General features: G+C 47.9%; 2 protein-coding genes across 2 annotated transcripts; both read left to right on the forward strand.

The window, feature by feature from the left end:
* The first annotated feature begins 328 nt into the window (after nt 1-328).
* LOC135384553 (uncharacterized protein K02A2.6-like) lies at nt 329-22,538 on the forward strand. Its single transcript, XM_064613750.1, has 3 exons — nt 329-488; nt 1,048-1,373; nt 20,730-22,538. The coding sequence occupies exons 1-3, from the start codon at nt 329-331 to the stop codon at nt 22,536-22,538; spliced, it is 2,295 nt and encodes a 764-aa protein (XP_064469820.1).
* A 1,322-nt stretch (nt 22,539-23,860) lies between these two features.
* On the forward strand, nt 23,861-24,475 carry LOC135384555 (uncharacterized protein K02A2.6-like). Its single transcript, XM_064613751.1, has one exon. It carries the CDS (start codon nt 23,861-23,863, stop codon nt 24,473-24,475), a length of 615 nt encoding a protein of 204 aa, XP_064469821.1.
* Nucleotides 24,476-27,855: the final 3,380 nt, after the last annotated feature.

A 27,855-nucleotide genomic window follows, 5' to 3' on the forward strand; every position in this document is an offset into this window, starting at 1 on the left:
GTGTGAGTTTCTTCCTTTTTGACGTGCTTCCCCATTTTTAGGGTCTGTTTGCCATGTGAGTGATCTTAGCCTTAGTCTTGGTCGTGGTGCTGGGTCTCCTGACCCCAACCAAACCATGGCCAGTAGGCCGCTAGATTTTTCCGTGACACTGCCCTCCAATGTGTCCCGTGTCGACTTCCTGATCCCCTTAGTTAAGAAAGTCGGCAAAATAGTGAAAAGTATGCGTCATTTGAGCGGCGGCGCATGCACCCTCGTAGTGAAATCGAAGCAGGCCGCTCAAACACTAAAGGCCCTCCGTTCGGTCACTGTGAAAGGGCAGGAAATTGAGATGGTTTCCATGGAATCTAACTTAATCACAGTGACGATAGTGTCCGTACCGGATCCGGTCCCGGATCAGGTGGTGGAGGCGGCGCTTACTGCGTTTGGACCTGTGACTAAGGTTACAGGGGAAACCTTCCCGCAGAAAGAGTTGGAAGGCATCGAAACGGGTAACCGTCGAGTTTTGATGGAAATGAAGAGTCCCGTTCCCAATTTCATCTACCTCCGTGGAAGGCTGGTTGCGTGCCCCCTTACCGGACCCCTTATCATATCCATCATCATCTCTCATCACGTACAAGTGGCACTGGGGCAGCGCCCAGCCTGCTGACCGGCATCAGCCCCATCTCATCATCGTATCTCTATTTGTGTGTGTGTGTGTGTGTGTGGTTGCGTGCAGCTATGATGGCCTCAAGCGCGTGTGCTTACGCTGCAATTGCGAAGGGCACGTCAAAAAAGATTGTTTCGCACCAGTATGCGCCCGTTGTTCCGAGATTGGGCATGAGTCGTGTGATGCTCTGTGCAAGCGGTGCGGCGCTGACCACGCCATAGCTTATTGCACAGTCAAGACGTGGGCTTCACGTGTAGTCAGTGATAGTGTGTCGCCGGGCGCTCCCGTGTTGCCTGTTCCTGCGGTTGTGGGAGAGCCTGTGCGCTCCGTAGAGTTGGAGTGTACCTCTAACGCGCCCGCAGTAGCTACTAGAGTAGACGCATTAACTGTCGGTGTGGCAGTTCAAGAGGGTACCAGCGGTTGTTCCGCGGCAGTTGCTCGTTCATCTGTTCCGGGTGCGGAGTGCGGCAACTGTGATACCGCCCCCGTGGGTGATTCCTTCGCTCCTGCTGTCGAGCAGGTAAACACTGTAGACGACGACAGCGTAAGTGTCGCGTCTTCCGAGCTCGATAGGTTGGTAATCGACCTGGAGGCAGGTGCTGTGATGCCTGGCACGCCTGGCTGTAAACGGAAGCATGACTCCTCGGACGAGTCTTCTGATGAAGTGGGAGACGCCCCCATCGTTGCTGACGAAACATCGGCTCCTGATTCCAAGCTCAAGCCCGATGTGATGTGATGTGAATAAAGAAGAAAAAAACGGGGATGTAAGTTTCGACGAAGTCAAACTGGCTACCCCAGTACACTTAATACAGATGATGACAAGACAAAGTTGTTCAAACCGATGATGAAAACGCAAAGGGATTATGTCCAGAGACGAACAGAGATGATAATGGAGTTCAACATGTAGTTCAAAAGTTCAAGAGCTGCGCCCAAGTGAGAGTAAAGCCCGATGATCCGGACGTCACTTGATAGATTATCTGTCAATTGTATTGTAATTGTAATTGTCAATTCTACCTATGTTCGTGTTATTAGTATCCCTCTTTTTTATGTCCCAGCTTCGTGTCGCCACCTTAAATGTGCGTGGGTTTTGCAGACAGGCCAAACAGTTGGAAGTTGTCAGATGGGCGAAATTGGCCCACGTTGATAATCTCTTTGCTGCTAGAAACCAGGCCATTATCCGGAAGGTCCATTCAAATTCTAGAAACTTCACATGGGGTCAAGGCATTCTTCAGCTGTGGCTCGCCTCAGCGGGCTGGCACCGGCATCCTAATATTTCCGTCTTTTCAGGGCTCCATCCTGTGGTTTGATACATTGATACGGATGGGAGGGTGGTATATTTGGAGCTTCAGCTTGACGGCAAATCATTTCGTATTGTAAATGTTTATGCGCCTGTACGTCGTAGTGAGCGATCGGACTTCTTCCGTCGATTAGACACTTTCTTTTTGGCAGTCAAAACTTGATACTTGCTGGTGATTTTAATTGCACGATCGACCGCCAACACAGTAGACAGGCGTGCAGAGAAGTCGAACGCCTTGTAAGCGCGATTGGCTTAACGGACGCCTGGTCTCACGTTCATGGCGACAGATATGAATTCACTTGGGTGAACTCCCGTGCAGGGCTGGGCAGTATTACAAATACATTGTATTATAATACCGTTACTGTAATACCTTAGAGTATTTGTATTACGTATTATAATACCCATCTGATAAGTGTATTTGTATTACGTATTATAAATACAAAAAAATCGAGTATTACTTGCATTGTATTACTGCAAAACTCATAATACTTACGGCATGTCCTGCCTGGGGTGATGGGTCTTGCACGTGTATGGTTTCGGTACCATTCCAGTCCTACGAACACGACCTAGTTCTGCCAACAGAGGATCACACTTCAACGTGCAACAAAGAGACGATTACAGGAGCTGGCTGACTCAAATTTCGGAGAAACTTCTCCACTCTGGGTTAACAACCCGGAGCCCTTATGGGGTCATATCGTAGAATGGAGCCAGGGTCGGTGCGTCAGAAAGTAAGGCAGAAAAAAGGGGATTATAGACATATACACCTGCGTCCCGCGAGAGACTGCCCTGAGAGCAGTGCACTGTGCCATGCGAAGTTGGAAGTCCTCAAGTACCTCGATGACAAGCGCGTAGACTTGTCCATGTTGGACGACTTCCCATCAGTTAAGACTGTTTTCTCAAAGTTCAACACTAATTTATGTTCGTCCGCGCCGGTTGAACGATTGCTTTCGTTTGCGAACCTGCTACTCAGACCAAACAGACGATCGTTAGAAGATGGCGTATTTGAAAAGATGTTCCTTCTTAAGTGCAATCAACTGAAATAAACATGCGTTGACCGGACCAGTGGCTTCAGAAATATGTCTGGGATCCCTTTTCTAATAACTGTCTGCCACGGCACAAAAGTATTACTAGTATTACTTGAGTAATACCGGGAAGTAATAGTATTATGTATTATAATACTTGAAAATAAAATGTATTATGTATTAGTATTATAATACCATTTTTAGCAAGTATTATGTATTTGTATTATAATACAGACTTTGAGTATTCCTGCCCAGCCCTGCTACCGTGGCCATCACAGTCGGCTGGATCGGTTCTATGTGTCTCCGGGAATGCTAAATTCTGTCCCTGGGTGCAACACGAAACCGGCCGGGGACCTCACGATGCCATGTTGGGAAATGCGAGTCCATCGGAGCCCACGCCAGATCTAGAGCATTGTTCTACTACCCCGACGGCGGCTGGAAAATTCGCGCGTTGACGCCGCGCCGAGACTCACCGGCGGCGGCTCGCGATGCGCTGCGGTGCGCCGCACGTCGTTACGCCCCGCTCCGTCGGACTCTAAACCAGGCTTAAGTTTGCCGTCTGACTAAGGTGTTAATGGTCAGCCCGGTTTCATTAGAGTTTTAGTAGATCGTACGCAGAGGCGATAGCGTACGTAACAAATAGCGTTGGTGGTGCTGCGCACTGCGCGAAGCTCTCTTTCTGTTATGGGTCTCCGCAGAACCATCAACGCTATTTCTTACGTACGCAAAGGCGATAGCGTACGATGTACTAAAACTCCCTATTAATACGGGATAACGATATTTCCCGTCAAAGAGGGTCACATAGAACCATTGGTAACACAGGGTTCACGGTTAACATCAAGCTTAGGGAAGTCTAATCTCGGTTCAAGTGTTGACTGGCGTTGGTGAAAGCGGGGCATAGTAGTTTGCGTGATAACCATCCAAATTAGGGCAATTATTTTCGGGTCTCAATGTTAAATGAAAAAAAAAAATATATATATATTTTTCAAACTGGAATAGATGTTGATAAACGCCCCCATAATTTCAAGAAAAAACATGGTCGATCTATTGGTGGATCAGATGGAAATGCGTTAACGTTAAAACTTGAAAACCCTTTGAGAACTCTCCTTCACAACGTTGCACAACCCGCCAACGACCATTCACAAACGCTACACAACCCTTCACACGACCCTACACAACGCTAACGCAAGACAGCATTTGCAGCCAAACGAGCCTTTCGGACTTCCACCAATTCAGCTTGGCGGCGCCGTCAGTCCCCCACAGCTCTGGCAAAATCTGTATCAAAATGCGTGTTACTGCGCACAGAGCAATCCGTGCCTCTCTAATGGTCGGACGCCACTAGCGCATCCGGATTGCTTACCGGAATTTGGAAACGGCACTTCGCGCTTCCTTGCCTGCGTGCTGCGTACACCCTCGGCGGTTTCATTTGAAATTTGAACGGTTACTTTCGATATCTGAGGGGAAAAGTACAAGCACAAGTGTCTGAACGGCGTTGTGCATAACTGCCAGTACTGCAAGCTGCAAGGCACCGAAAAATTACATGAGTTAAAACTCAAAGCTGACAGAAATTTTGCTTGAGGGAGGCACAGCAGGCATTTGAACAAGATTTTTTTAACCGTTTTCCCCTCCGCTCTGAACATGCCGGATAGCTAGGCCACGGCGACAAGTCATTGCAAATCGTCGACATCGTTGTGACATCGCCAGTAGTCCGCACAAGACTGACAGGAGCTCATGAGTGTACAAGAATCCCAATAGGTGATCTGGGTCGAGAGTTCTGTGTTCTCTGTGCATCTGCCATAGTGAGAGAAGACAAAAGAGTTCCAACTGGCACTCCAACAAATTACTCATCAGGTTCATAGCACAACCTACAGTCCAACCTACTCTATGCAAGCCGGGCTACGGAAAGATAGCCCACATGAATGGGGAGAGGACAGTGCACTCAAAAACACACTACACGGGCGGAACACTGTGGCAATTGACTTCGAGTAAGAGATTGTTGCGGCAAAAATCCTAGATATAAGACGGCTGTCTTGGAATTTCCAGAGCGCAGTTGGTCTTGTCTTCCAAAACAGTGTGGATTCTTCAGTCTCAAAGTAATCGATTACTTGGTAATTGATTACTGAAAATTGTAATTGAATTACTCAAAAAATTACTTGTTCAGAAAAGTAATCGACTACGTTGCAAATTACTCAAAAAGTAATTGATTACTAGTACCGCAATTACCCGTTACCTGTTACGTGCAAGTCTGCGGAGAAGTAAGGAGACCGAAATCGGCTCGAGCTTTCCGACCCTCAGCTTTCACGCTGTAAGTGCAAATGTGGCAGCCTATTTGAGGTCGAAACCGTAGAACAAAGAGCGCGCAGTATTGCGTGGAGCGCTTCCTTTATTTAATTAGCACTCGTTTTACTAGCTGAGGTAATAAAGGGGTTACCTTACTTTTTCGTCCAGCACAATACACTATGCCGATGAGCTTCTAGATGTTTCTGTCTTTGACAATCGTATCAACTCTTAAAGAACGCATTTTAAAAGATCAAGAAGGTTAAAACTGAGTTCCGTTACCCTTGTGGTCGCCAAAAAGACAGAATCACTGCTTGATGAGCTATCACGAAGAAAGCTACCCATTATAACAAGGGCCCTCGCACAAAATCAGTATCGCCTTTAACGTTTGGTCCTCGCTGACTGTCTTGAGTTGCTTAAAAGACAACACTTACGGGATCTTGTGTTTTGCATATTTAATCTTTACTCGCCTCCCGTTCTCGCTTCCGCCGATAATTACGCAGCTGACGCAGTTCCGGTGGGGCAGAGCCAGCCGCCGGCTCTAAACCGAAACGCACCGCTTCCAAAATACTGTCGCCACCGGCGCGCCTGCTCTGGGGATCTCTGATTAGCTGCACATTATATGTGTATATATTTGGATGCTCATTGGTCTCCAAGAACTGTCGTCAGTTTCCTTCGCGCTGATTGGGCGAGCGTCATTTGATTGAGGCGCGAGTATCCAAACGGTCGGTCGAAGAAGGGTTCACATTGAGACTGGGAGGTACCTGGGTTCGAATCCCGGTGCCGGCTGTGCTGTCTGGGGTTTTTCCTGGGTTTTCCTCAGACGCCTTCAGACATATGTGGGCACAGTTCCCCTAGAAGTCGGCCCACGACGGACATCCCCCCAGAGCGTCAGTCGTGACGTTGCCCACATCTGTAAGGCCGACAACGGCGAGCCCTTTCACCATCACCACCACCACCATCGGTCGAACGGAGGAGAAAGAAAAACGACAGAGGAGACATCGCGTCTGTCCGGCCACGCGGGTTGTCTCTGACTGCAACCGTTGTGCACGAAACGATAGCGGGTAGTTGGAGGGTTTTCAGTGCTTTAGATTTAGATTGTGGCAAACTGCTAATGTGAGAACGGAGTGGCACATCCACCTGATCATCACAACAGCGGGCAGACGAACATGACAGGGAATCCCTGCACCTCCAAAGGACGCAAAAATGGTCAGAGAGGAAGTCCGCACTCTTTCCGACGTACCGCAGGTGAACGGTAAGACAAGTCTGATTACTTTTTGTGACCGAAGGAAGTAATGCAGGTTTATCACGTTAAGTGTATTACGTACAACATTTACGAGTCACTCGGTACGTTAACGGCGTTTCATTGTGCAGTGCATTGCCGTAACTTGTACGTTTCTGATATGCCGCAAATCAAATTATGTGTGGTTATGCTTTGTTGCCCTTCATGCACGTCGCAGCCGTTCATTCACTGTGATCTACGAACATTTGTGACAAGTGCGCTTTGGTGTTCAAATACGAAATCAAGATCGATTGCCTATCATAGCAGTGATTTTCGTGCAGAGTTACGGATCATCAATATATATATATATATATTTTAGTTCTCCCGCTGCCATGGGCAACAACGACGCACATAGCTCAGCATTGGCTTCTGAACTGCCCTTCGATGTCGAACCTAAATCTCCAGTGAAGCCTGTTACAAGACGTAAAAAGATATGTATTGTAGCTTTTTCGAGGCAGTTCCCAAGGACAAATAAACTTGATTTGTCATACACCGTCGCTTTTTGATTGTCTGCTTTGGGACAGCATGATCATTGCTCTAGGTACAGCAAGCGCCAAAGACAAACGGACGAGGCTGGGGGGTAGGGGGGACGAGAGGAGAGACGAAAAACCCGAGGAGAGAAGGGGAAGGAGTATGGGAAAGGAGGTCGGTCTACGCATGCGCACTGGGCCCAGCTTTTTTTTCCGCGCTGCTGCTCGGGACCGCTGTGAGTGGCTCCTGGAGATCACGTGGGTTGGGCGCCCTCCATTTTCCCTGGACCATTGCGTAAACGGGAGCTTCCGGCGAATGGCAGAGCAGCTTCGCCACACGACGCTGTTACCCCGTGGGAAAGCATGGTCTTGGATCCGCTCCGTTACCTTTTGCAAGTTGGTTTATTCACTGACCATGACAATATGATGTCGAAACAAGTGACACGAAACGAGTCGAAGCACACACCGCCGAGCAAGAAACAACAAAATACATCAGCTATTTTTCAGCTTAGCGCGGCATATACAGCATGTCGCCACATAAATATAGGCTGCCTCATCTCTCGTGTAAATCTGCTTCTAATTATTGTTATAATTATTATGTGTATAAGCAGGTGCGTGAAGAAGCAGAAATAAAAGTGCCGCACAGTTTTCATTCACACACCCTATTTCATTAACCAAACGAAACTGAGAATGTACGCAATACGTGAGCTCACTCCGGCATACCTTTCATCGTTCGCCGCAACGGCAAAATAGCCGTTTATTTTTCTTGTATCAGAAAGTTATTTGCACTGTAGCTGCGTAGCGTTAAGTTACGAGCGTAACGGCACTACATTTGTTATCGGATCGATGGTCTCCTTCTGTTGGAGTAATGGCTAGAAGATTTACGACGCCGTCATCCCGGTGAGAGAGCTTTAGGTACATGCGAAGGACACAGGCAAGTCAAGAAATATCTTCCAATTGCAGTGGAGGCACACCATCGAGAACCACTTTCCACAGGAAGAATTGTTGTAGGCTCCCAAGAGTGCATCCACAGAAAGTTTTCAGCGCGGAATACGATGTTCCTCGACGGAACTGCTTGGAAATGATTCTTGGGCATTCGTTGGGCGTGCACGCAATCGTTGAAACACCACAAGTTGAGTGCGCTAGTTGTGTCTGTATAGGAACTTGTGTGACATCAATTACAATTGTCCAGTGCTGCCAAACGGAGAGAGGGAGAGAGGGGGGAAATTGGGAATACCAAGTATAGAGTGATATCAGTTTATGTGTTATGGGAGATTTCAACAACAACAACAACAACAACAACAGATATATTCTGATGATGAAGTGGGGAGGTTTTCCACTCCAGGAGTGGAACGCTACCCCATAGCTAGGGGGTCCAATATGAGCGGTGACAATGATTAGTGATGACGATGATGAGCGATGACGATGAGAGATTACGGGAATGATCGGAGCGGCGATGGCGATCCTCATCGTGATCGTGGGAATGTCCGAGAGCGCTGTTAGGATTACAATGAGTCCTTTAAGCCTGTCTCCTCAAAAAAGCCAACTACATGACGTAAGGCCGCCCTGGAGTGTGCCGCGGTGTCCCAAGGGCCGAGGATGCTCGACAAGTTGAAGGGGCGGCAGCCAAGGGTGGCCAGCTGGGACTGCAGTGTATACGCCTCTCGTTGATATAGGCCCGATAGCGGAGGAGTATGTGTTCTACGTTGGCAAGTACACCAGGGATTACAGAGATCACAACTTGTAAAAATATGTACGTAATACACGAACTTATGTCGTGAATAGAATATTTATTTCACTTGTCTACGAAATGTTCACAGTATGACAAAACCTGACCGAACACGAACCACATCCTTGGGGCCCGTGACAACCTTTGACACTGCTGAAAAATCTCAGACTTATGCGCCACACGGCCGCCGTCCCATGGAAACAAAACGACGACGTCGCCGATGCCTGTTTCGCGTCCAATTGTCCAAGCTGGTCCCAACAGAAGTCAACTGCGCTTTACGTTCATGATCCAACCAAATTAAATGGTAATGAAAGAATGAGTACAGACGGAAAAAGGAGACAGCAGAGAGACAGACAGCTGAGAGACAGAGACAGCATAGTCTTCCGCCCTGTGTTCTGCAGTGTAAGAACGCTGGAGGTCAGCCATATGCAGTTTATGTGCCAGAAGCTTGACACGTCGACCTCCAGCTCCTGTTACAGGAGGGGGGCATTGACATTTTGGTTATACAAGAAAGCTTCAATCAGGCCTGGTTTTACCAACGTATGTTCAACTTCGAGTTGCTACCCAGCCTCTATTTAAACGGAACGGCCAATAGATTTCTGCCCGAGAAACGTCAGCATGACGTTGGTACACAGACTGAAATCGGAAGGGGAGGGCTGGGTTCCACGAATTGACACTTGTTCGCTGCCTCCTATTGAAAGCAAAGTAGGACCGAAGGTCGCGTCCCTTTCAGTGATCATCTAATCCCCTAAAGACCGTATAGCTTTCGGGCACGGCATTGTTCGCCCCTAACTTCGAGCGTAGTTCAAATGGACCTTTTTCACAATGGCCTATGCGCATGCGTATAACTTTGAGGCGCCGAAGAGGATTATCTCTGTCTTCACTAGAGGCGCACTATGGGGACCAGTGGCAGAGCCATTTATAGGGAGAGTTTGGACATTCTTTGATCTTTTGCCGCCTCATGGGTGGAGCTTATTTTGACGTCAGAGTCGTCGTTGCGCCGCCCAAAAAGCCTGAATCCGAGCGGAATCCGCTTATCAGCCATTTAGTCCGCGCCATATTGATGCTGTCCGCCAGCTGGTCGACAGCTTCGTGGTCGCGTTGAATGTAACCTACAGGAATAACCGGCTCACTGGTGCCGGTGATAAGGGGGCTTTGTTGCCGAACTGAAAGAGTTCAAGGACGAAAGGCTTTCGAAGAAAGAAGTACGCACGTGTCTTCTCTCCTTGGATTGTAAACAACGATCAGCATCAATACGGCGTCGGCGACCAGTTAACGACTGGAAAACAATGGAGCACGACGAGGGAGGTCGTTCAGCCGTGACGTCGCATGACGCGCTTTAAGTTAGGCTCCTCCCAATGGCCAAACCCTCTCTTTAAACGGCTCTGACCAGTGGGGATACCGCGCGAATGCGGCGACCTTGTCGGCACCACCCCGGAACGGTTTTGGTCCTTTGTGCTATCCACGTTGATTTGTTTTTGACGCGCGCCCAGCATGGTTCGTTGGAGAGCCGCTAGGATACGACGCGTATGTGAAAAAGGTCCATTGGTGGCGCTATCGAACACTATGACGTCATTTGTTTACAAGCAGGGAGAGGTCTATTGTTACTCGTGCCGGCTGCCGGTTGAAGGGCAATATCGACAGCGTCTTGGATCGGTATTTTCCAGCAGGCGTTCTTTCGAGAAGTATGCAACGTATATCTTTAAAACTAAATTATTTGTGGCAGTATTTTTCCTTATTTAATCGCTAGTCTTTAGTAGCAGCCTCTAGTCCCGAGTAGTAGTCTCGTTATCTATATACTTACATTGTAACGCGAATGTCCAAACAGAACAAACAGCAAGTTTTCGTGTACGCTGCTGAATGAGCGCCCTTTCGCTCTCGATACACTACTCTTTCACCCTTTTCGATTCGCCCTTGCCCAATCAACTGCTGCTCCTCCTTTCCCTCTTGGTCTCACTCAGCCGGTATTTTTCGTGGCAAGAGGTGGCAACCCTTATTCAAGTTAGTGCTAATCTGAGATTTATGAACCGAGAGCTCCGCACCACAGACGGAAGATTAAGTTAAACGAGTTTCACCAACAATAACTCTCTGTTAAGCTTGCCAGTTTACTAAACGGGTTCCCTAGGCTAATGAAAAAGAAAGGAACGTGATTCGTTGAGAGGTTATGTTTGGACCGCCATTTCCGCACCCGAAATCGGTGGCTGCACTGACGGCGAGTACTTGAAATGCCAACTATGCAACTATAAATACGTTTATGAGGACTTGTGTTCCACTTTAAATACATTTCAAATTGTGTACTTTGTGCTCTTCTGTACTTTGGACACGGGTGGCTTTTCTCCACTTCGTTTCCCTGAAAAAAAAATCCTGCACAGAAGCACGGCGTAACGGCGTCTGTACCGTTGGTCATTGATTATTCATGCGCCGTTGCTTGAGGTTTGTTGTTGTGCAAATATGATATATGGCACAAATTGGACGTACGTCAGGGTTGCAGCACCTTGGAATGTGCCTTTCGTGCACAGTTATATGTGAAATGCTACTTACGACTGAAGGGAGAGCATATGGCCGGTACACAGGCATGCTTTTCCGCATTCCGTACTATTAAACGGAACAGTTGCAGGAGGTGTGCGTTGCCTTCAGAGCGTCTAGAAAGATTTCTGTGATGCCTGCAGTAACGTGCGTATCTAGAGGATATCAATCAACAAGTACTGTTCACACAAGAAGCAACACATCCGGATGTTTATCTGATATTATCAGAGCGAACCCGTGACATATCTCCGCACACAAATTGAATCATTTATTTACAATTTCAAGCATTATTTTGTTTCTGAGGTGCTATTCTCCGGAGTGAGCAAGTCGGGGGTTTCGCTACAATATCAACGCCACCACACTCGGGTTCACCGATCGACATACTTTTGACGTGAGACTTCGCTAACCATAGTTGGTAAAACAGAACTGAGGGTCAACTCAGAGTTTAGGGGTCTCTAATCTCGGTTTAAATGTTAATCCACGTTGGTGAAATCGGGTCTCAGTCGTCGTTTGGCATACTGCATTCGTACCAGGCTTTGGAATTTTGGGATCGGGAAGACAGCGACTGGCAAATAAATCTTAATTCACAAGTACGAGCACAACGCCCTGGGATCAGGGTAACTCTGCAAAAGCATAGGCTAAATCTTCCCGCGAAAGGATTTGCGCGGAACATACGAACATGCACTGTAGGCTGCGAACATGATGTGCACGCACTGAATTGTAATTATAATTATCAGCTCCTGAAGCAATGCAAGTTGCAGACATGTCAGCAAAACGAGACTATTGAACACATTCTGAGATATTTTCGTGTTGAAATGGTACGCTGGATGACGGCCCTATTGTAAACAGGCCTGAGGTTACAGCAGAAAATCTTGAGGTTACCCCCGAAATCCTGAGGTTCTGCTGGAGTGAGAGCCCCAGCAACTCCTAGGGTTACCCCAAGACGCGCTGGGGCAACCCCAAGATGACCTATGGGTACCCCAAGATGCCCTAGGGTTACCCCAAGACGCCCTAGGGCTACCCCAAGACGTGTACCTTCGTTACTGTGGTGGTGGGGTGCTGGTATGATGTAGATAGGTGGTGGTATGACGGTAGGAAGAGGAGCGAGGTCTGCCTGCTCAGACAATGCGGCACGATTCACTCCGTTGTGAAAGGGGAAGGCGAAAGAGGACGGGAGAAGGGGAGTAAAAGAGAAAAACTGATTTTGTATGGGGCGCGTTTGCTTATTCAACCCGAGTACCCAGGGAATTAGGTAACGACGTCAGAGCCTTTATTATCACGTGACTTCAGAGTAGCCACCTTTGACCGGAATTTTCGAACGGCTAGAGTTACTCTGCGCTCAAAATGGCTGACTGGACTGAGGGATGAGACGATGTGGAAGTGGTGGCATACTGTCTGTTTAACTGCTAACCGGAGATGCGTGCACTCTAGCAGATTTTGAAAACGACAGTTTTTAACCAGTCCTAGATTTATAAATTGAACACCACCCAAATTGTCTGTCAACAGGACGGTTGGTAGAAGACGACGTCTGCTAACTTGTGTGTGACGCCATAACGACGGCTACCCTTCTTCAACGGTCATCGGGGCAGCATCGCTTGCGGTGTTTCCGGGAAGATTTTTTCTAAAGAAGTAGAAGAGTAAATTTGCCGTAGCATATATAGGCCTCACCTGCCCCTCACATTCACGCATGTTCATTAGTACAGTAGTTTTAAAAGTCATGTCTTCGTGCCACCTGTAATTACGCCACCCACTCAATAAATTTTTCCCAAACAACAGTAGAAGAGTCCGCAGTGCATGTTTTCTGTGAATGCCCTGTGGCCCGCAGAGTATGGTCAGCTTGCGGCTCCTTGCTGGGCTCCAGACAAGATCGTACGGTACAACAGAAGGCAAGCTTCGGGTTCTGTTCACAGCAATTGCAGAACAAGCTCTTTTCAAGGCCCGACGCAGTGACACCATACAGTCCACGCAGTGGTGCTCCGTGATGATGTTGGTCGACTGTGTTGGAAGTGATGTGAAACAGTTTCTCGAAAGACAGTTGCTGATGATGGGTGAGACAGCATTTTCGTCTGCGTGGACTTGTGTCAACATAGTCGAGGTTGCTGACTCCCGGGTGAAACTGTTAACAACTTTCGAGCAAGAATGGCATAACTTCAGTGCTTGCGAACGTGCACTGTGAAAAGGAAAGGAATACAAGGAGAAAGGTCGTTTTCAAGGCATAGGCATGAAATGAAAAAAAAAAAAAACAACAACAAAAGATCGTGTAAATAGGCGGCGATTGATTTTCATCTGTGACACCTAAGTAATCACTGTGAATAAAACATTAAAAAAACAAAAAGTTGTCACTCCCTGGAGTACTCTAGCTAATTTTCGCCGCAGCGTTAAGGCGTCATTTCCGCTACTGTGGCTACTTTTTGCCGGCTCAAAATAACTCGAGGGTGCCAGAGTTGAATAAGAAAACGCACCCATGGTGTAACCTTGCCCGTGCTTTAAGTACGCGCTTCTGCCCTTTAAGCGCCAGCCACATGAGGCGTTTCTCTAGCGTTTATCGAGCGTCCTGCCGCGGCGTTTGGCGAGCGTCAAGCCAAGGCGTCGTGGAACAATAGGCGCGCGACGCTCCCCTCGAAGTCCGAGGCGAATAGATAATTCAGGGTTGGGCGACGGAAGAGGCGAGGACGACGCGCGCAAGTGGCCAATGAGGGATTAACCTCGGGATAGGTTATCCGGTCGCGCCCATTTTCGGGAGCCCCATAGATGGCGGCACCCGGAATTGCTCAGATTGTTGCTCATTGTTCGGCCACGGTGATCGGCAGAAGAACAGAAGTTTGTTGCTGATGTTAAGAACGCAATTCTCGTGTGACTGCCAAACCTACAAAACACAAGGAGAATTGTGCAACAGCTGGATGAAGATGTCAACTGGAATGCTGAGTTCGCTCCGTCTAAATACACGAAGCGCGAACCTTGTGAATAGCGGGATCGGGATTCACAACAAATATGGCTTCGTGAGCGTACATTGCTGCAGTATCTTATTCGTTACAGCGTGTTATCACTCAAAAGCACCCGTGTTTGAGATTCTTCACTGGTAATAAAGTGTTTATTAAGTTACGTAGAGTTGCTTTCCCTGAGAGATTACGGAAACGTTCGCATGAGACGCCGTCCATCGGCCGTTGCAGAAACGCTGCATGCGGTGAGCTCCGAGCGTTTTTTGCCAAGTGTCGCTTGTCGCTGAGAAAAGTGCAACGCCCTGCCGCTCGCAAAACGTCTCATGCGGTTGGCGCTTTACTTCATTCTCTTCCAACTCTGTAGAATGTTCTGTCAAATGTTATTGAAAACATGTCTGAGGAAAGCTCAGAAAATCTTGAGGGTACCACAGATATGCTGAAGTTCTGTTGAGGTTACCCTAAGACGCCCTAGGGTTACCCCACGACCCTTTAGGGTTTCCGCAAGACGCCCTAGGGTAGCCGCAAGACTCCCTGCGGTAACTCAAAGACGTCCTGAGTTACCCAAAGACGTCCTGGGGATACCATAAGAAAAAATATGGTTACGCTGAAGTGTTCTGTTATGTACCCAGGACGTTCTGGGGTGTTGGCCTGTAAATAATCTTGGGAACTGCTCACAGGACCCCAGCATTACAAATGTACGACAGTCATGCCTGAGGATCGAAAATTTGTTTCTGCAATGTTAAAACAGAACTGCGCCACATAGCACGCTCATAGCGAACCAGCGAACCATCATTCCGAATTACGTCATTCTATGTATTGATTTGCTGAAAATGATTAAAATGATGCTGAATTGATGCGCCCTTCTGGGACACTATCTTGTCCCAGATACGCGCCTCCCCTCTGTTTTGAACAAATCACGACACAGAATGATATTATTCGGAATGGTGGTTGGCTAGGAGCGTGCTGTGTGGTGAAGTTCTGTTTTAACAGTGTGGGGCCTACGTACCAGTGGCTGTTGAGCAACCGAAACTTCGCGAACACTCAAAGCCTTTTCCGTTTCCTTCAGGGAACAAGTCATGCGCAAGGACCCTGACTTTGCCTTCAAAGCTAAAGTTCATGACCCCTACTCAGTGCACAAAAGAGTGTTGTCGAATGCCTATTTACGTACTCATCTAATTTGCAGAGCGCGACCGACGTAAAGAAGTACATAGATACTAAGCTAAAAAATACAGTGACCAATTGCATCGAAAGATAGCTCAACTTAGGACAGCAACTGCTTTACCCCGGGTTGCTTTCTTACCGCCAATGCGCCCATGGGCGATTGCTCCATTCCATGCGCAGAACGGAAATTCTAAAAATTGAAACCTTAGCAGGAGCAGTGAGAGGACATCCTCATTTTTCCTACGACGTTGTAGGTGCTCTCGTAGTACCGCTACCAGCTCCAAAAACGAAACAGGAGCATTCATCGAGCTTTCTAGAGGCTTAACCCTCGAGGGCGCTAACGCATGCTCCGCATCCATTCTTCATTTCTGTCTTTAAAAAAAACTCGTGGAAAGTAGCTTTCAAGTTACGCTTGCTTGATCTTAATAAGCGATGCCGCGGTCGACAGACTCGTCGACCGATAAAATGGACTTGAGATATAAGACCTTCCTTTTTATTCCCTTTTATTTATTCCCTCGGCGTTGACGGGCATAGCTGCAGCACAGCGTTGGATGCACGCCGGGGATGGTTTCCACGGCAACACGTCTCGCTGAGTAATGAGTCCCTTTCTCTGTTATCGAGGCGTTCGCGTCCGCTTTTCCACGCCGTTTTATTAGGCTTTTATATTTTCCTTCTACCACCAGCGCCTTCCCAAGGATGTTTTCCGGCATGCAAAGTTGATTATAAATTTCCCTCGTTTTATATACCTCTCCGTCATTCCAACGGCGATGCTTGGTACGCTTAGGTTTTTTTTTTCTCTTGATTCCACTATAACTTCTTCCCGTGCGTGCATCTAAATATTCAAATAGGTTTTTCTGCGGAATCCTGGCTTCTTACTATAACGGCTCGGCGAGTCCCGAAATAATAGAAACCCTCCACAGTCGCACATGCCATTGCAAGCTCTCGCCAGCAAAGGTAGTGGCTGGGCTGTTCTCAGATGGGCTCTCGTGAACTATTTATCTGTAATACGAAGACATGTCGCTTTTATGAATTTTGGGGAATATATTAAATCGTCGTCGATATAAGCTGGAATTCGACATCTTTGGATGTCACAAGCTGAAATGGCGTGACGACAGCAACAAATGCGTGAAGTTACGTTGAATTAAGAAATGTTTCTACTTAGCTTTTGGGTTTGCACACAATAGGGCGCACTGCTTAGTACGTTATATGGAATGACGAGGTGATGAGTGAATAGTTGTCCATGTACAGTGCAGGAAGTGACGGCGGTAAATATGTCATGAAGCGAACTACGGAGTTCTTGAGCAAGGCGTCCTTGCCTTCACCCCTGCCAAACATTTGCAGTCCGTCTCGGCGATCCACGCACTGACTCAAAAAAGGAAAACGAATGAATCTAAAAAAGGCTAAAGTTTCAGCATTGCAGTGCAGAGAAGGGTGCCTGAAAGGGCTCGTTGGACGACAGCTACCATGATGAATGATAAGGAAGAATGTGCGAGAAGCAAATGGTTGTCGTACTAAGGACGGCGTGAAAGATGAGTTATGTTAGTCTTCCCTCTGTAGCGTTGTGCATACGTGAAATGAAAGCGAATGGATGCAAGAACCACAGGGAAAATGACCATGTAACCGCTTGGATGTACTGTCCTCCTTCACTGTGCTGCAAACATTTCTGTAGGGATACAGGACTGACCACTCATCTTTAACTGTACCACATGACGTCATACCTGACGCGGTGCATTTCGGTGTCTTACACAAACTGGACACCCCTACTTTCGTTTTGGCAGCACCTGGCTCCTTCGTTCAGAGCCAACAACCCACAAACGTAGAGTTGCAGGTCCTACTTTTTTTTTTTTTTTGTGGCCAACTTTTTCTGCGTAGCCTTTTTTTTTCTTTCACATCCTCATCCTCTGGGATTTCAACTACTCTTCTAAGCCCCGCCCCGCTGAATATAACGAAAACTATACAAGTCGCTTCGAGTAGCTCAGACGCTAACCAATTATGTTTGCATTTTCTAGGTATATATTTTCTAGCTATATATATATATATATATATATATATATATGACAGGTGTCCACCGTAACTATAGAAGTAATTTTTAAAAATAGAAAAATCACGTTTTCTCAGTTTTAACCAATGGCGATGTTCTCTACGCCTAAAGGCCCACCTTAAGAGGGCACAGGCAAGCTTCTGTGTCGATGCATTAATTATTAATTAACTTTATGCATTAATTAACTTTGGCTAGTTATAACTTTTTAATTATCAACGATTGAAGATTGACCCAATGAGAACACCGAATCCCTTACAGTCACAGGTAACATTACCGTTTTCAGAGCAAAATCGAGAGAGTTATAGCGCGAGGCAAGGGCCTGGAAGTAAGGCGATCTGGTGGCCGTTTTCTGACGCTCAAGAAGCGCTCACCTTTTCTTTTCCTCTGTATGTGGGGGAGGGAAAACACTGTCGCAGGGGGGACAGATTGGTTCGACAGCTATTTCTCACCCCGCATACACGGGAAATGAAAACGGGAGCGCTTCTACTTGAGCGTCGAAAGACGACCACCAGAGCACATTATTTACAGGCCTGTCCTCGCGCTGTAACTGCCTAAATTTTTGTTCTGAAAACGGTAACATTACCAGTGACCCCAAGGGAACAGATGTCCTCATTGGGTCAATCTTCTATCGTTGAAAATTAAAAAGTCAATGAACGGAAGTTAATTAATGCATCCTCACAGAAGCTGGTGTGAGCCATCTTAAGGTGGGCCTTTAGGCGTGGAGTACATTGCCATTGGTTAAAACTGGGAAAAAGTGATTTTTCTATTTTTAAAGATTATATCTATAGTTAGGGTGGACACCCTGTATATAATGTATGTATATATATAACAACAACAACTACAATTATATTTTGACGATAAGTTTATTGATCGCAGCAGGTAAACCGAGTATTTCCATTTCGCCTAATCTTTTTCAGCTGATTATGTGCCCATCCCCAACATGTTCACCAACCTCGAGCGGGCCGCATGTCGCACTTAACGTATGCTGCAAGAACTCACGTTTCGCCTACTAATCAATGTCATGTAAGGAAAGAACATGCATAGCCCAAAATTGGCACACTTTTGGCACACTCTTGGCACAATGGCAAGAGTAACAGCTCGGTATGTGATGTGAGGCAGTTGATTGCTACGATTTATGTTCTTATAAAGGGAAGGGAATGCATTGAGCGTCGGCCAACACTGTACACGGCACAGAAGAACATGCAATAAACGAGGCCAGTCAATATGGCTTCAGTTGCTCAACAAGAAAGTTGTCTGGTACAATACTGTATGTGAAAAGTCCCAAACCGAACGCAAGGTATAATCGAGTGCCCTCAGAGCTCGTGACAATCCATGACGCCCCGGATCCCAGTTTTCGAATGATATTTCCCATAGAAGTACTTCTGGGACAGAAAATAGCCTCTCTCGATTACTTCTTTGCTACGTTAGTTGCTGTGAGAAAAGTGCCTACGCATCAATAACCGCGCCGAGGTCAATGTGTATTGTTACAAGGTCCCGATTCCTTAGCCTCAGTTAGTTCTATCACGAAGTCGAAGTGTCCGTGCCATTCTCCTCGGACCTCTTCCTTATTTTCGTAACATTGCCCCCTCCCCCCTTCCCTTCCCCTTAGTATTGATCAGGATGTTCCGACGAGAGTTGGTGTGGATCTCTGGAATCCAAGTTTCCACGATACAGGGCTAGTTGGTCAACGTGGACGACAATAGGCCGGGAACGTCCAGAACGCTTGACACTGTACACAACGTCGTTCAGACGCTTCGTTATGAACGTAGGGTCCATGCGAGGGCTGTTGAAGCTTTGGCGAAAGTCCGCGTTGTCGGACTGGGCTGAGGAGCCACACCGACTGGCCTTCTGAGAAACCTGCGTCTGACGCTCTCGTTGTATAGGTCAGCTCAAGCGGAGGCCATGCACCTTTTCCAAGCAGAAGCGCACGCCCTGAAACTAGGTGGGAACGTCAATTTCACCGTCAGGTGTTGGACAAACCGCTACGTCATTGGGGCGGCGCAGCTTCCGCCGGTTGACCATCATAGCTGGAGTTTCGCGTGTGCCTTCATGCAGCGATAGGATAGAAGGAAAAGAGGGATGAGCCCATGCTAGTTTCGTTGATAATAGGAAACGAAAAGGCTCATATGTTGCAGGATGGTACGGTTGAACCTTTCGACCATCCGGTCGACTCAAGATGTAGCGGTGTCGTGCGTGTCTTGGCTATGTCGAGATATTTGCCTGGAACACCTGAGACTCGGTGTTCCGGCCTTGATCCGAGTGCAGTCGGATTGGCGCTCCGAAGCCTGAAACGCATTCATTTACCAACGTCTCGGCCCACTGTCACCGTCTCTTGATTTCGTAGTGGGTAAGCCTCAGGCCAGTTAGTAAAGTAGTCCATGACAACCAACATATCTTTTTCCCACGCGCTGTAGCCGGTAGAAGACCGATAATATTCATCCAAGGCAACTCTTTCTAACGGTATGCAGGAGGCACACTCCTGAAGTTTAGCTCGTGTTAGAGTGTGCGGTCCTTTTCTCGAAGAACAAAGGTCACAAGCTCGGCACCATTCTTCAAGATCTCGTTTGTATTCGAACCAGTAGTACCTTTCCCGAACTTTGGAGAACGTCTTATTCACACCATAGTGGCCACACACGGTACTACTGTGAAGCATGTGGAGGACCTCCTTTCTAAGCACCCCTGGAGATTTGGTCGCTTTTCAACATGCGTTGAAAAGCGACGAATAATGAGAAGAAAGCATCTCTTCTGAACCTGAGGGTCTACTATAAATTGATGTTTAAAAAAGAAAATGATGAAAAACGCTGCAAAGAGCCTCCCACATTTTGTAAATACTTCATTTGAATGAATTTGGTCATTTGAATACCACAAATAATGTTTATAGACACTAGATGAACAGAAAACTCAATTTTTCGAGTTGCACGAAAAACGTCCGTGTTTTATACATAGCACAGTAGCAAGTCCCATTCCTTATCAAGTCTGTAGGTGAACCAATTCCTCTTTTTATCTTTAACATGCATTCATTCATTCATTCATCCATCTGTTCTGCGATCACCGAAAATGTTTTTGTTATATACTGGTTTATGGAGCTCCGGGACTGCCACACTGGCATCGCGGGATGCGCGTGCGACAGTTCGATATTCGCTTGTACAACACGCATGGTGCGGAATAAACTCCATCCCTACTAACAGTCTCCTCACTGCCTTGGACATCGATACTGGCGACGAGCGTTAGGAACCTTCGTGCTATTCAACCAGAAGTCGTCTGGCTTCACCATGTCTGTTGGACGCGTGACGCGGCAACTGGTCATCATGGGTGGAACGCCTCGAATTTTACTTCGAGGCCAACGAAATCACGGATTCCGGTAAACGCCGAGCATCCCTGCTAAGCTTATGTGGTGAAGAGGTCTACGACACATTGAGGTCGCTCCTGGTTCCACGACGTCCTTCTGAGGTGTCCCAAGCTGACATAGTCAAAGTTCTTACTGAGCACTACAACCCGAGACCTTCAGAGCTACTTGCAAGATGCATTTTCTACAAGCGGGACCAATGGCCCACGGAATCGATTGCAGATTACGTGGCAGCGTTGCGCGCGCTGGCCAAAGACTGCAATTTTGGTACTTCACCACCACCAACGCCCGAGTCTGCTGCTTTGGACGCCGGAGAGCAGACACATACGACAGGTGCAACAACAACTTCCGGTACAACGACTTCCACTGTTTTACCACTGGACATTATGCTACGCGATAGATTCGTTTGCGGCGTGGCTGATTCCCATTTACAACGACGACTCTTGGCAGAGAGAGGAGGCATCACTTTTCAACAGGCACTGCAAATCGCATTAACGGCAGAAACGGCACTGCGTGAGCGGACGCAGCTTCGACGAGAATGTCTAGACACTAAGGTGCACAAGATGTCAGCGACAACGTCGTCCAAGACAAAGAAAGCAAAGAATAAGAAGATCGCTTGTTACAGATGCGGAGGTGAGCATCGCATGCCAGACTGCACTTTTCCGGACTCTATTGTGTGCAATTTTTGCCACAAAAAGGGTCATATGGAACGAGTTAGTTTCTCGAAGAAGAAACGTACAAAGAAAGGCGGACAGGCCAAGCAAGTAGCGCTACAGGACACTCATGATCTGTCAGGAGACGACAATTCCGAAACATTGTATACATTGTACAATATGCGTGGGAAATCGAGCACACCTACGTTTGCGGTTACCGTTCACCTGAATGATCAACCACTACGCATGGAAGTGGATTCGGGCGCTACGTTCTCCATCATAAGCGAGAAGACATTTAATAAGCTCTGGCCTGCAGGTCAAAGTCAGCCCATACTTGTGCAGGACGACTTGCACCTCCGAACTTGGTCAGGTCACAAACTAAGCGTTCTTGGGAAGACAACGGTAGAAGCAAGGTTGAAGGATAAACGCGCCAAGGTCCTTGTCAGAGTAATAGAGGGTTCAGGCACAAGCCTACTGGGTAGAGATTGGTTTAAGCCTCTTGGCATACAACTGGCTGGAATCCATAACATGAAGTGTGAGTCATTGGCACAGCTACTGGAAGAGTTTTCGTCGGTTTTTGATACAACTCTAAATGGACACATTGGACCTCCAGTGCATATTGACCTAAAGTCAAATGCCGTCCCTCGCTTCTTGAAGAGCCGTCCTGTGCCTTTTGCATTACGAGATGCGGTTATCCGTGAACTGGATCGTCTTCAAGATCAAGGCATTATTGAGCCAACACAATCTTCAGCGTGGGCAACACCAATAGTCGTGCTGCGCAAGAAAGACGGTTCATTACGCCTGTGTGGCGATTACCGTAGCACAGTAAACGTTTCAGTGGCTACGAGCGCGTATCCTTTGCCAACCGCAACGGAGATACTTAGTAGCCTAAAAGGTGGCTCCGTATTCTCCAAGATCGACTTAGCCCAAGCATATCAACAGCTTCTGTTGGACCAAGAATCATCGCATCTTTTGTGCATTAACACAATCAAAGGACTTTACAGATTACGACGCCTTCCGTTTGGAGTGTCCGTAGCACCAACCTTGTTCCAGCGATTCATGGACAATCTGCTGGCTGGACTTTCAGGAGTTAATGTTTATCTCGATGATATTCTCATATGCGGAAAGGATCCAAAGGAGCACCTTTAACGCTTACGACAGGTATTGACGAGACTCCAACAGGCTGGGTTGAAGGCAAAAAAAGACAAATGTCTTTTCGCGGTGAAGGAAATTGAATTCCTTGGCTACAAAGTGTCTGCATCGGGTGTACAGCCGACCGCTGAAAAGATAACAGCTATAAAGAAGGCCCCTGCTCCAACATGCAAAGCAGAATTGCAATCCTTTTTGGGAATGGTATCATTCTATGATATTTTCATAAAGGACCGTGCGACCATTGCAGAACCTTTGTACCGCTTGTTAGACAAAGGTGCCGATTGGACATGGGAACACGACCATGAGCAAGCGTTCTGTGCCTTGAAAGACCGTATAGCAAGCAGTCCAGTACCTGCACATTTCGACGAAGAACGACAACTTCATTTGTCGTGTGATGCGTCGCCCTACGGGATTGGAGCTGTGCTGGCACAACCAGACGACAAGGAACTTGAGGCTCCAATTGCCTTCGCGTCACGCACATTGGGAGCTAGTGAGCGTAACTACTCACAGCTTGATAAAGAAGGACTGGCAATTGTATTCGGAGTAACACACTTTCATCGTTACATCGCAGGCCGTCAAGTGGTCATTTTTACAGACCACAAGCCTCTTTTGGGTATTTTTGGTCGGTCAAAACCGATGCCACCTATTCTGTCACCCCGAATGATCTGTTGGTGCGTTACCCTTGGAGCGTATGACTACGACCTCCACTATCGACCAGGTGTCAAACATGCCAATGCGGACGCGTTGAGCCGTCTACCTCTTCCAAGTTCATGTGATGAATTGGAACCTCCCGGTGACGTGTTAATGACTGAGGCGCATACAGCGCTACCTCTGACCGCTGCGCAGATAAGTCAGTTTACGAAGACGGACCCGGTACTGAAACTACTACTCACAGTTTTGCAGTCAGCGGAGGATATTGACTGGTCAAGCCCGGAACTTTCACCATATCGGAGTAGGAAACAGGAGCTCTCGTTACATAAAGGCTGTGTATTATGGGGAACTAGGGTCGTTATCCCCGAGGAAGCTCGTCCTTCGGCATTACAGTTACTGCATGCTAATCATGTCGGTATGACTGCAATGAAGAGATGGCACGTAGTCACATGTGGTGGCCCAGCATGGATCACGAAATAGAAAGGACAGTCAGGAGCTGTACGCAGTGTCAGCTCAACTCCAGAATGCCACGGGCGGCTCCTTCACCTGTTTGGCAACGTAGTCACGTTCCATGGGACACTGTGCATATGGATTTTACTGGTCCTGTGGACGGGACTACATACTTGATCGCTATAGACGCTTTTTCTAAATGGTTGGAAGTACGGATAATGACATCTACAACGACAACAGCACTTATCGAGACCTTGCGGCCCATTTTCGCTACCTTTGGAATACCACGACTACTGGTGACGGACAACGGTACAGCGTTCACTTCGCGAGAAATGGCTGTCTTCTGTCAAAAGAATGGCATTCGTCACATCACCTCAGCGCCCTTCCATCCTGCCACAAATGGACAAGCTGAACGGATGGTGGTGGAGACGAAGTTGGCGCTCAGGAAGCTCACAAAGGGCAGTATCGTGTGCCGTCTCGCTCGATTCCTGTTTCGACAGCACACCACCCCGCACACCACGACGGGAAGATCTCCAGCAGAACTAATGTTCGGCCGTCAACTGAAAACAGCACTCCACGCTATTCACCCAACGAGCAACAACTCGGGTGACCACGAACAGCCCCCAATGCACGCAAAGGTGTACACCGTCAACCAGCGAGTGATAATGCGAGATTTTCAGGGCAAACCCCATTGGGTGCAAGCGGTAGTGCTGCGACGTGTAGGACCTCGCTCATACCTTCTCCGTACAAGGATGGCAAGCTACGTCGAAGACATATTGACCATTTACGAGACTTTGAGGATGTACCAACGCAGTGCAGCGCTGCGGAAATGACAGCTGCACACACCATTCCTCTGCCGGCTACATCAGTCTCTCCTACCACCAACGAACCGACAGCGGAACACCACAGACAGACTGCAGACAGGATTGCCGAGCCCACTGGTAGAGTTCGCACAAATCGACAATCTAAACTTCCAACCCGTTTCAGATACTTTGTTTTGTACTAAAGGGTGAAAGCGTGTCTTGTTTACACTAAAAGGGGGGAGTCTGTCATGTTTATATTAAAATGGGGGAGTGTTATATACTGGTTTATGGAGCTCCGGGACAGCCACACTGGCATCGCGGGATGCGCGTGCGACAGTTCGATATTCGCTTGTACAACACGCATGGTGCGGAATAAACTCCATCCCTACTAACAGTCTCCTGACTGCCTTGGACATTGATAGTTTTATTCGATAATAATCGTCTGGTTTTGCAATTACTGATTAGAGATGCTACACAGAAAAATAACCGTTCGACAAAGACTTCGGCTTGTCCGTTTGAGTTCGAACATACATAAAACCTTTAAGCCTTTTAAATGTTCTTCAGGGGTAGGCCGGCCAGCAGATCTTTAGCCATTCTTTTGTTCTCCAAAGCGAAAAGTTCTTGCACTTTGAATAACTCGAAGAAATAGAAATAGAAAGAAAAAAATGGAAACGTAGGTCGCACTGGTGCGACCAACTGTTCCAGGACGCTTGACGTGTGAAAGCGCTGAATGATTGAAAATATTATTTCAGCACGTATGTCCTCGAGGTAGTTCGTCAGTGCACACAGTACAAGTTGCTGGTGCTGCCTTGGCCAGCTCCCCAGTACCTTCTCAACACTAAAGGTCGGTTATCAAGTTTAGCGAGGGCGTACTTCAGTGTTCGCCGACTAGAGTCGAAGCGTAGGCAGGTGACCAGCACGTTGATAACAACCTGCCAAGAGCCCTCCACCTCAAAACAGGACGTGCCGGCCGATTGGAAATTTTTCTGATGGACCACCAGAAAACTTGATGAACCATCGAAATATTCTGATGACATCTAATGGACCATCAAATCCACCTTGATGCTTCCTGGTGGACCACTAAACCGTCCTTGATGGCGCCTGAGAGACCAGCAGGTGGTGGTGGTGGTGGTGGTGGTGATAAGGCTTGCCGTTGTCGGCCTCACGTATGTGGGCAACGTCACGACTCACGCCCTGGGGGATGTGCGTCCTGGGCCGACTTCTAAGGGAACTGTGCCGACATATGTCTGAAAGCGTCTGAGGAAAACCCAGGAAAAACCCCAGACAGCACAGTCGGCACCGGGATTCGAACCCGGGTACCTCCCAGCAGAGACCAGCAGACCGTCCCTGTTGATGTCTAATGCACCAATAGACTATCGTTGGTGGTACCTAATGTACCGCCAAATTTCCGTTGGTGATGTCTGGTGGACAACTAGATTGCATCTGATGGTGCTGGTGAGCTCCTTCTGCAACTTTGCGCCGCCGCCTTGCACGTTCATCAGCGTGTATAGGACTAAGTAGTTCCGAGGATTTTTAAATATTTATACATGTTAAAAGCTCGAATATACACCTCCATGTTGACATACAATAGGTGCACTATGTAACTCATTCGTCCTCAACCAACACACGCATTTTATCTGTGAACATATTTGATTGTACCGGACACTTGTACCCTACGCTATTTCATCTTTCACGACGGCGTTCGCCCGTCGGCGACACATGTGGTTGTAGGTTGTCATTGTGGCTGAGACGTTGCGGATGGAATATGTGAAACTCGGTGTGCAAAGGAATTGATACATTTCTGAAGGTTCTTCGTACTGAACGCAGTTGGTACAAAATCAATCCACACGGACGGGAGAGATGTTTCTGAATACGGTAAGGCTTAACACGACCACTTCGCCCCGGGACTTATCATCCTTCAGGCCAATAAGCCTATCGAGCTGTGTATGTAAAGTGCTAGAAAAGATGGTTTTAAGCCGACTGGAGTGGTTTTTAGAGACGGAGAAGCAATTTCCAGACTGCATGTCCGGCTTTCGCAAAGGCAGGTGCACCATGGACGGGATCCTGGACCTAATTACCTTTGTAGAACACGAGCGCGGCGAGGGTCGGATTACGGTCGCAGTGTTCCTCGATATCCGAAGAGCGTACGGCACGGTAAGCCACAGCCATGTTGTCCATGAACTGTATGCTCGTGGGATCAAGGGTCGGACCCTACGTTGGGTTGCGGATTTTCTTCGAGGGCAGTCCGTATACATGAAGACAGAAGATGGAGACAGCGACAGATACGACCTCCCGAGTGCAGCGCCACAAGGCAGCGTTCTCAGTCCGTTGCTTTTCAATGTGGTTATGGCGGACCTTCCACAGCACCTGCACAAAAATATACACATCAGTATGTACGCCGATGACATCTGCCTGTGGACATCGGGCGTACAGTTACCAGCGCTGCAACGGCGGCTTCAAGATGCCCTCGACTGTACGCTAGCATTCTTGAGACAGAGGGGAATGGACATATCTCCCGAAAAGACGGTCTTCCTACCCTTCACATGGAAAAAGATAAACAACTTCCAATTGCAGCTCTCGACACAGCCAGTCCAATGGGTTTCACATCATCGCTTTCTGGGAGTTATAATCGACGCACAACTAACATGGGCCGCCCATACCAAGTATATGAAGGGCAGAGCCGACGCTCGGATTAACATACTACGGCATCTCACGGGGCCCTGGTGGTGAATGTCAACGTCGTCACTACTCACTGTGCACAGAGCCCTCATCCAGCAAATGGCAGCGTATAAACTTCTAGTTCTGAACAACATTTTCGCTACGTCGGAGAACACGCTGCAAGGCGTCTTAGCAAGGAGTTTGAAGGTCTGCCTTTGGGTACCCAGTGCCACCTCTAACACACTGACCGTAGCAGAGGCCAAAGAACCCCCATTCGAGGCACTAAGGGTGCGTGAAACGGTTCGGCATTACCTTCGCCTGTGCACTCAGCATGATCACCATCCCCTGGTGCCGAAGGTGCTTCGCTGAAACTCTTCTTTCTTAAAAGCACTCTCTCCATATCGACGTGCATTGCCAACAGCACGGCCACAACAAGCGGACCCACACTCTCCAATGGACGCTACAGACACCTCCTATCTGTACCACCGTGCCCGGGATCAACCAGGGAAAGTCAAGTCTCCCGCCTTTGGCCATGAGACAGCACTGCCTCGAATTGATGGAAAGGCACAAAGGTCGTGTAGCCATCTTCACCGACGGGTCCACGACTCTATCCGGGTCTGCCTCCGCATTTGTAATACCAGAGCACAAGAGGGAAGGCATAGCACGATTGTCTCACAGGACCTCATCGACGACAGCGGAGCTGGTAGCCGTACTAGCTAGCCATGACTCACCTTGCCACGCTCGAGCTGCCT

Source organism: Ornithodoros turicata, chromosome 2 (assembly GCF_037126465.1).
Source record: "Ornithodoros turicata isolate Travis chromosome 2, ASM3712646v1, whole genome shotgun sequence".
Taxonomy (NCBI): Eukaryota; Metazoa; Arthropoda; class Arachnida; order Ixodida; family Argasidae; genus Ornithodoros; species Ornithodoros turicata.